The sequence below is a fragment of the Priapulus caudatus genome, unplaced genomic scaffold (genome assembly GCF_000485595.1).
Source record: "Priapulus caudatus unplaced genomic scaffold, Priapulus_caudatus-5.0.1 Scaffold706, whole genome shotgun sequence".
Classification (NCBI taxonomy): Eukaryota; Metazoa; Priapulida; class Priapulimorpha; order Priapulimorphida; family Priapulidae; genus Priapulus; species Priapulus caudatus.
This window is the reverse complement of record NW_014577767.1, coordinates 94,537-104,747: the sequence shown is the minus strand read 5'-3', so window position 1 is coordinate 104,747 and position 10,211 is coordinate 94,537. Positions and strand designations below refer to the sequence as shown.

The following is a 10,211-nucleotide window of genomic DNA, read 5'->3' as shown; positions in this document are numbered from 1 at the left end:
CGACTCTGCAGCTTAGGGCGAGAATAAATTTCCGAGTGCTCGTACATTGTAGTTTTATAGGTGGCGCGCTTTAGGTTTTCCGGGTAGAAAACGATTTGCAGTTATAGTGAATTTACGCCCTGAACTTATGTTCTGCACATATGCCGCGATCCATGAAGAGTGGCGCGACGAGGGCTCTACTTCAAGGATTTTCCACAGAATTTCTCCACACATGGCGATCGGCCGATTGGGCGGGAACTTAGACTGTCTGCGCGGTGGCAGACTTTCACGACGCCTTCACTAAATATACGTTGGTGTAGCGAAATAGACGTGGCCGACGTTACGTGCGTACGAGTCTAGCTCGAATCGTCAACGTCCAGCTGTAAGGTCGTAGCCCATCTTAGGACCCCGCACGGCTGCACTGAGATTGAGTGTTTTTAGCGAAGAACCTGCCTGCACTGCGCACTGCACTGCCGCCACACTGACACACACAATAATCATATAGGCACATGTTTTAGAGAAGACGGCGGGTAGCGGCACATTCTTCCGCTTCCTCCCCCAGCAGCTCACGTGAGCTGGCTCGGCGGAGTTTTGCGCCGCCGTGCACTTTCGTAGTAAATGAGATCTTGTAGTTTTTAGCATTACATTTATTGAAACGCCTGCAAGTACAGTGCCCAGTTGCTGTGTGCTGGCTGCGGGCAGCATTGATGGCATGTATTATAGATACCTTATTAACCCGTAGGCTGGCAGACCAGGCGAGCTTCGACCATTTCCCAATAGGAGCCGCGAGAGGAGAGAGAGAGACAACTTGGGGGTGCGGATGCAAAGAGAGAAGATAGGGCAGAGAACGCCAGATGAAGCCGTACGAAATACGGCAGGTGACTCGGTACACGTGCTTGAGGGATGTATCAACAACCGGCGTGTCAATCCATAATCGGAAGAGCCCTCCCCCTCATAGGCCGATGTAGCCGAGCCGATTGTTACGTTCCGGAAAAATTCCGCGATGTTAGGCTCGCGACCCGTCTATACTGCATGTCGCTGAGCGCCCGCCTTCCTGCGGCCTGCAGCACGCGGAAGGCGGATAGCGGGGGTGGCTAGTATAGGCATACATCCCGCGGTGCCGTGGCGCCCAGTCACCGCGGAAACGTGCGCTGGTTATGACCGCTATATATACGGCGGGGTGCGGGGGGAACGAACGCAGATCTTTTTGCGCAAGGCATCTTGTATCCGGGTCTTCTGGATCAGGGCATCGGTACGCACAGATGGCCAAGCCATTAGTGTCACCAACACGTAAGCAATCTACGATCTGATTGGTCGCAATAAAGACGCCGTCCGCGCAGTGCAAGCGTGATGCGGGCGTGGTGTTGAGCATGGTGAAAGCTTGTTGAGCGCAATGAGATCGGGGTAAAGACGCACTTAGATCGTAGTATGGACGTAATTAGATCGTAGTATCGGCGCTGGGCCCGGCTGGGGCCCAATTGGCCACGCTCGGGCAAATTTTTTGAGGACGGGGCGATCGTGATGAGCGTAGCTCTGGTGTGACTGGGCCCTTATCTTGAACTAGGCGAAAGTGTGGATTAGCTTGTGGCGCCACCGCTTATCTGCCATAGACAAAGCATGGCTCTCTCAAATCATGCACTTGTTTTCAATTAATCACCGACACAAATACAAGTTTACCAATTCTGCCATTAGGCATTGTCGCGACACGATAAAATGCATTGCTGTTATGATGTGTTCATATCCAATTTTTTATGCTATAACTGCATAAAATCTTAATATTTTTAATGTTGGTGTAATCAGTGATATTTTCGCTGTCAGGTGAGACTATATTCAGCTATATTTAGTTTTTCTGAGCAAAAATCTCGCAAGTCATTTTAAAGTTCTTAAGCCCATCTAGTTTTCTTAAGTGTGAAGTATACTTCAAAACATGTGTTAGTAGCCTGTCACGCGAGTCACAACGAATAGTTAATGATATCTGAGAAAATATTAGCGTGGATGCAATATCTTCAATACTAAAATATGCATAATTGGTGCCTTTGCTGAAATAGTTTTTTAAAAGTTAAAACAAGTAGCAGCAAGCTAATATAGGACTGCCAAAACCATTAAAAGTGAGATTTTTGTAGAAATGTCACGCGAGTCACAGTGGAATGGCTGTAAAGGTTTAATGATAATTATGCACTCTGTTACCAAATAATTCCACATAAATGCTATTCAACTACTCTACACCACAATCTTACCTCACGCACGCTAGTGTGCCACTCACAAAAGATAGTAATTAATCTGTCTCTCTATCCGTCTATATATTACATCACACGTCATACTTTAAATTATATATTAATTATTATTTTTATTTATCTACTTTCCTTGTCTTGTGTAAGTTTGTACACTGGCCTATGTGAGGTAAGCTTTAAAAGCAATAATATAATTATAAACCAACAGACCCCCCCCCCCCAATTATTCCCAATGTGGGATCTCGGCTGCACCTAGGTAGGATTGTCAGGGTTATATTATTGCATCTACGGTGGATCTAGGGCTGGGTCGTACTGTCTCTACTCTCACTCTCAGGCCATGTCGAATAATGCAATGCACCACTCACAACCCGGGTCAAACTCCACGACAGATGGCGCTCCCGCTCTCGCTCATTTACCACTGCCACAAGCAGATTTCCGTAAGAATTTCTTACGCTTTTTTACTATAAGTTTTACAGCGGCCCCGTTACTCCTGTCCTATGTAATACGGTTTGTACAAGTTTTATAAAAGTTGCAAACATAATACAAATCGGACCATTATTTCATGAAAAATTTGATAAAATTGTGATACGAAATAGTATGCGCATTGTGCGCGCATTTACAACTTTCAAATCATTACGCTGTTTACTAAACTAAGTTCACGTGTTTATTTACTATTTCTCATGAATTTTTCGGATGCTTGCCAATATACCTAATTCTCGAATATTGTCTTTGATGCATTTTTGCGTATTCAGCTTAAAACATCTAAATTTGTCCACCGACAAACATTAAAAACAGAAATTTTCTGATGTCTTGATCAGCGGCGACTTCACGGCCATTGGATTGCCATTCGCTGGATTTTCCCGGAGCTCCGCCCACTTGAAAAATAGTACCAGCCTTGTGGCAGTGGTATCATGAGTTGTACGAAGGGGGCGCTGCATGCAGTTTGAACCCGGGTAAGCATACAACTTTTATTTTTATCATTACAGTTTTACACCCTGTACTAAAGCTGATAGAGTCTATGTGTCCCTGGGTATTGCCGGACACTGTGGCTGCCATTGTCAATAACAACAATCAATAATATCAACAATCAACAAACAATGTCAGCAACAATAACAGCAGTTAGTAGCAATATTAGTAGCAGCAACAACAACAGCAGCCGCAGTGTCCGGCAGTAACCAGGGAGACATGGACCTTATGAGCTGCACTAAACGAAGCTTTCTTCGGTAATCCAGTATTGACTAGGGCTGTAACGAATACACTAGGTCACGAATACGATACGTATCACGATATATGCATGTAAATACGAATATTTCACGAATACGAATACTCACTTGTTGAAGCTGTAAAAACTACCAAGGAATAAAAGATATATATATATATATATATATATGAATGAACAAAAATGCTTTAAATATGTTAACGATAGAATGACGCGCAATGATGCCCTGGCTCCTAGGGTGTTTTAGCAGACTCACATGAAAATGTGTATGTGTGTCTGAGTGTAAGCACGCGTGTGCGCATGTGTGTGTGTGCGTACGTGTGTGTGTGTGTGTGTGTGTGTGCGTACGTGTGTTTGCGTGTGCGTGTGCGTGCGTGTTTGCGTGTGTGTGCGTGCGTGTGCGCGCGGGTGTGTGTGTGTGTGTGTGTGTGTGTGTGTGTGTGTGTGTGTGCATACGTGTGTTTGCATGTGCGCGCGCGCGTGTGTGTTGTCCGCTATGCCTCCGGACAACTTTCGTCCGTGAACGAACAACATATAGCGAACGTTAGTGAAACGCGCTACGCACTCGCGATCAATCGAGCCCCGTACTTCAATCAAAGGCGTCGCTTCCGCACACATGGCTGGAAAAACACGGCATGGCTGTGTCAGATTTTCGTGACATCACTGTACACATGTATATCACATGTCAACAAGAAAACCGCGGTATTGAGCTGGTTACGGTATGATAATTCTAAAATATTACACCGCGATAATATCGCAATACCGGTATATACCGCTGCAACCCTAGTATCCGTCCCTTCTCACACGCTCGATATGGGGTGGGTGACACGTGATAGTAAGATACACATCCTGGCCCTCTTGACGTGTGAAAAGGGACTGTACCAGTCTAGGTGCATTTACGAGGAAAGCTGCAAACGACATTCAGAATTCGAGCAAATCGGCATAGAATTGCAGTTTAAAAATGATTTTTTCAAGTAGGTTCCATTTATATTATTTGTATTCGTCAGTATTCGAGTAATGACTATGCGAATAACGAATACGTACGTATCGTCCAACAACAATATTCGGTGCACCGAATATGCAAGTGTATCGTTACAGCCCTAGTATTGAGTCTGTTGACCTATTTCATTTTTTAAAACATTCACTCACTTTGTCTTTGGTATTCCGTAAAGTCCCTTGGACTTTCACTTGGTGAAGACTAACTCATATCATACGACTATGGTTGGCCATCACACTCAGAAATAATAAAATTTACCCCCAGATTAGTGTAGCACATTGCGGGGGCTCAAAACTATCCTTTAAGATCCAATTTACCACAGTAGAAATAATTTAACTATGGTAAAATTATAGCCCTTTAACCCAATCAGAGGCTTTATTAGTATTACACATAATTTTACCCAGGGAAATTTTTATTGCAGTAAAAATTATTCAGTGGCTGGAGGTACGGCAGCCGTATCTCCAATTTACGAGGCTGCAGATCTGGCAGTCCATTTGCGCATGCGTCGCTTTCCCACAAAATAAGGCCGTTGGAAATTAATTAATGATTTAAGAGTTTTGTGAGCTAGAAAACACTCGGATTAAGTGTGAAAATGAACGTTTGAAATGTACATTTACTCCAGCTAGCCTACACCAGTTGGTTGGGATTGATCGTCAGTGCAGATGCAAAAGGTTGAAAGCCAAAGGTGATACACCATAGATAATTTTTGTATTGTGATACGAATCTATAAGACAGTCGAATCACGGCAGGGCTCGAATTAACCGACGACACCGACGGCAATTGCCGGCGGTGCCCCTATCAATCGCCGTACTGCCCCTGAAAATCCAACCCGACCGACGGCAGTGACCTGCCTTGCCCTTTTCTGTAATTGCCATCGGTGCCTCTGGCTAGACTGGTTCGCGGCCGCACTGTTTGTCGCAGAGCGTGTACATTGTCTAGCAGAGCGTGAGGCCGGATACCACTGGTATTACCAGGCTACCTTTCGGCAAAAACAATAATATATAACGTGGCTTGCTGCCAACCGCTGCCAGTAGACGATCGATAAATCGTGCGCCTGTGTATGCCCATGGTAAAACACGAATATTTAAATGCTGCACGTGGACTCGGCCCGCGCGCGATTTAAAGCGCGAGAAACAACGCTCGCGCAAGAATGGCCAGCTGTGATCTGTACGGTGTGTTTAAATCGATTCATAGATCGAATGTAACTTGATTTTTAACCCTGAGTTAAGAGTTAATCCAGGTTCGAACCAGAGTTAAATTTTAACTCTGAGTTAGGCATATTTAACTCAGAGTTAAAGTTAATCCACGACTGTGAAACGGAATTTAACTCTGAGTTAAGGAATTTAACTCAGAGTTAAGAGTTAAACCACGACTGTGGAACCGGGTCCTGAGGTCTGTGCTGATATTTTTTTAGTACTTTAACTTTAGTGCTACAAAACTAGTTTGAAAACCGTGCTACAGCTACGGCTCCAGGGAATATCCACGATAAACAGCAACTAACTCCAGATGAGTTTTTGAATCAAGTTCAGAGCTCGAATCACCGAAAACCAATAGGAATCCTGATAATGAAAGTGAGCAAGCTGCTAATATTGTCCCTTCCTCTTCTCTTCAGTGATTCTAATTCTGAATTCTTTTTCCTGTATTACCTTCCAGTATTATCATGATACTTTGTTACATTATTAAACGCTCATTAATTTCACTTGGAACGTATATTTGCATTCATAATTTTTTTTGGTCTAGTACATCTGTTTTTTAGGTCCTTTAGCTGAGATTTTTGGTGGGAATGCAATTCTAATTATACAATGAAAGTCAATAAAAAACGTGATCCATGTTGCACATTGGCCATTTTAATAATAGAATTATGGTAAATAAAAACAAATAATATTTTTTACTAAACAGCCATTCCATCTAAGTGTATACACCAAAATTGAAAACTGAAATGAGAGCTAGTGACATGTCTGATGTGCTTTTATTAAGAGAAATAATGAAATGGTTTAAATCCAAAATTTCATGTAAATAGGCCCATTTAAAGGCTCACAATGCGCATCCAAACGCTAATTTCTCCAGTACTAGACTAGCAAATACTTCGTGGCATGCATACTCACACTACCTTATGCAAGGCTCGACACTAACTTTTTTTTTCAGTGGCCCGATCGGGCCACCAAAATCATTGATTTTCAATTTTTTGTGGCCCGAAAATAAAATCTGGTGGCCCGAAAAAAAACAAAGAAAAACATTATAAATCTTTATTTCAATCTCGTATTGTATATTATTTGAAAATTGGGCCGTCTGATGCACTTGCACAAGTCTTTAAACAAACAACACACACTGACATTGATGATTGAGGCATACATTTGAATTATCCATTCCACGGCTCATTCAGCTACACACAGATGCCAATATCATGGCGTTTGGACGTTTATTTCTTCTCTAGTGCATCGACAAAAGTGGAGCGTTCTGGAATTTCTGTGATCACGCTTTCTTACCTTCTCCTATCTACTGTGTATTTGTGCATGCACAATGGCGTGCGGGCTATGTCACATGTGTTGCAGCGGTGTATTGAACGGTGTTGAAGTGAAGTTATTAGGTCAAATCAAACATTAAGACTATTGCTGGTACTGTAGTACTAGTACTAGTACTAGTAGGCTACTGACAAGTTGTATTTATTAACCATCATTTTATTATTGAAACGGTCCAAGTGCCTGTGCTCAGGCCTATTCCACGTTTGAAATCTGAACTTACACACTTACATTCGCCAGAATAGTTTGCTATTTATACGAGGGATGGATGACTCGTACCACTGACAGGAAATCAAAATAACGCAGATTACACGAAATGACAAAAAGTAGACAACACACGAATCTTCCAACTCCGAAACAAAAACAAAGAGAAATGCAATGGCAACGGTTCACTGCAACGGTTAGGCAGGGATAGGCTACCTACATGGACGCCACCTACTGGCTAAATTACATTGTATTAGTGATCATTGGTTCGTTCATAGAAATAGATAATGCCTGTGGTTCGTTCAGCCCTGAGGTTCAGCCAGGCCCCTATCATTATTAAAGAAAGGCACGAGTAACTAGTTTAAATGTATAAATTTAACACAATATTATTTTACTAGGGAGAAACTGGGCATGAGCGAAGAGAAGTCCTCTGCAAAGCTCTCTAATGTGCTCGGAATGTGCTCTCTAAATTTAACGTGTCATTTCTTTGACTAGTCTTCACGGATCAGTGATCTCTATACACTAACCATAATAACTATGATAAACATACACTAACTATGATATTTATATATTATATATATTGTAAAACACATACGCCATCTATTGGCTGGTTCAACTTTTATTAACATTAAAATTACATGTGCCAGCCACTGATCTCTACTATATTAACGTTAGTATATTACGTTAGTATAGTAGAGATCAGTGGTGCCAGCTGGCATGCAGCCCTGCAGGGCCCCCTATGATAAATAGTGCAAATGTGCAATGTGTAAATGATTGTAAATGATTGTATTGATTTCTATCAGGAGTTGATAATGACAAATTTGTCATTATTAACTCCTTATTCTATGTATGTTTCGCGCAAAATGTTTATTTTTATCTGTTTTCTAATTTATATGTGATGGTCGGCGGAAAAGCCATGGTTAAAATTTTAATGATTTCAGAAAAACGCTAGGTTCGTTGGGAGGGGGATAACCGATAAGTGCAAATGTGCAATGTGTAAATGATTGTAAATGATTGTATTGATTTCTATCAGGAGTTGATAATGACAAATTTGTCATTATTAACTCCTGATTCTATGTATGTTTCGTGCAAAATGTTTTATATTTTATCGGTTTTCTAATTTATATGTGATGGTCGGCGGAAAAGCCATGGCTTATGTTTCTTTGTTCAACACTACCGACATTAAATAAAGCTTACTCTACTCTACTCTACTCTATTATTAGTAAAAAATGTCACCAAGATGAATCTTTGCCCGATGAGTATTTGTCTCCATTTTAAATGAAAATGCTCAATTATAATAAATTACTATGGACACTAGAAATGAGTGAAATGAGGTCTCGCTATGCCACAGAAATATAGCCTCCTCTTCCTTACGAAAGTGACTAGTGCTAATGCCCACGTGAATGTAAAAATAACATTATACACATGAACATTGAATCACAATACATAATTTGAAAATGTTTTTAACGTGTTGAAATTTTTATTATACAAATTGTTTTCTTCTTTTTGCACAATATCGATGTACCACAAATACTGCCTAAACAAAAATATATTTGAAGACATAATAAATACATAGTATACTAGTCTATGGCTCGATTATGAAATCTGACTCTCTAATATGTACAATGTCCGTATACCTAGTATACCTAGTATACCTAGACCATATGACATCTTGTCCACTATCGAAGTGTGTTAGGAAGAAAACAACAGTGATTGCCACACAATTGCCAGCAATTTCATTGCAGTTAGTTACCAGACAAGTAAAGGCTTGGTTATGTAGGATAAAAATATTTTATACTAACAATTTTCAACTATAACTACTCACAATAATTTTTATTGGTGATTCTATTGCAAAAAATTTTAAAATCATAATCATATCACGGTCAAGTTTTATTGTGCTTGCGGTCATGTGATTTCAGTACTTTTGCTTTTTTCGTACCCTTAGTCTTGGTTTTACTCTTTTTGGAACTTTTGCACTTTTTACTGTTTTTATGAGATTTGCTGTGTTTCTTGTGCTGCCTATCATTTGAGAATGACTCTCTTCTTTTACATCTTTTAATACCCTTTTTGTGGTCATCTTGACAATCTTTAGATTGCTCTTCAGGAGGTGAAATGCCGTTTTTCAGTCTTGTTTCAAACTCTTCAGGATACAGTTCCTTATACCCACTATGACCCCACCTGTCTCTGTTCGTCCCCTCAAATTGCATTAGCTTTTGTGTCCAATATAAGTCATTTGAATGTTTTCCGAAATCCCGGCTGCTTTCTGCTGATGACGGACTAGAAGTGGACCCAAGAGTGTGTTTCGAACTCTTGTGAGACACATGTCTACTGTCTCTGCATCTATCTTTACTTGCATGTTTCCGTTTCCTGGCTTTGGCTTCCCGTTTCTCGGCTTTCAGCTGTCTCCACATTTCCTGCTCCTCCGTAATCCGGTTATGAGTTTCAGTATGTCGTACTATGTTCCTCAGAAGCAGCTTGCTATCTTGTGACAGCATCTCTGCACCTAAATTAAAGCAATACCAAGATGATTAATATAATTTAAATAAAAATAACATGATAACAAATGGCAATAATAACTGATATGATAAAATGATCAGTGATTTTGAAGCCCATCTGCACAGTGCCAAATGTTTCAGTAGACTTTAGCTAGTTAGTAAACAAATCAATGTAGTTGAAACAGCTATGGCCATCCAAAACATAACCATCCTGGACTGAAATTAGATTATCATGCAATAAGCGTGTGTGTGTGTGTGCATCTAGTGCAACTAGGTTCGTAGTACGTACACACTACTAGCAGTACGATAGTACTATAGCCATGTGGTAGCGAGTAGGATCGCGTGTACTGCATGAATGAACATGACGTGTCTATATGTGTATGTGTGTGTGTGCGTGGGTGCGTGCGTGTGTGTGTGTGTCTGTGTGTGTGTCACTGTGTGTGTGTGTGTGTGTGTGTGTGTGTGTGTGTAGTGTATGTGTGTGTGTGGTGGTGTGTGTGTGTGTGTGTGTGTGTGTGTGTGTGTGTGTGTGTGTGTGTGTGTGTGTGTGTGTGTGTGTGTGTGTGT

General features: G+C 41.2%; 3 protein-coding genes across 5 annotated transcripts in view; all 3 read right to left on the bottom strand.

Moving 5' to 3' along the window:
- LOC106812957 (zinc finger protein 808-like) overlaps positions 1–7,252 on the bottom strand; it is an 18,969-nt gene extending 11,717 nt beyond the window's left edge. The window contains exon 1 of the mRNA XM_014816980.1: positions 7,169–7,252. The gene's annotated coding sequence lies outside the window, so the exon portion shown is untranslated. The remainder of the gene's footprint in view (positions 1–7,168) is intronic.
- LOC106812956 (zinc finger protein 845-like) overlaps positions 1–7,349 on the bottom strand; it is a 52,976-nt gene extending 45,627 nt beyond the window's left edge. Inside the window, exon 1 of the mRNA XM_014816978.1 lies at positions 7,177–7,349. The gene's annotated coding sequence lies outside the window, so the exon portion shown is untranslated. The remainder of the gene's footprint in view (positions 1–7,176) is intronic.
- A 1,258-nt stretch (positions 7,350–8,607) lies between these two features.
- LOC106812954 (uncharacterized protein C11orf57-like) overlaps positions 8,608–10,211 on the bottom strand; it is a 2,979-nt gene continuing 1,375 nt past the window's right edge. For all 3 annotated transcript variants that reach the window (XM_014816973.1, XM_014816972.1, XM_014816974.1), the window contains exon 2: positions 8,608–9,652. In XM_014816973.1, the coding sequence (XP_014672459.1) occupies positions 9,033–9,652 (620 nt within the window). In that variant the 3' untranslated portion in view covers positions 8,608–9,032. The remainder of the gene's footprint in view (positions 9,653–10,211) is intronic.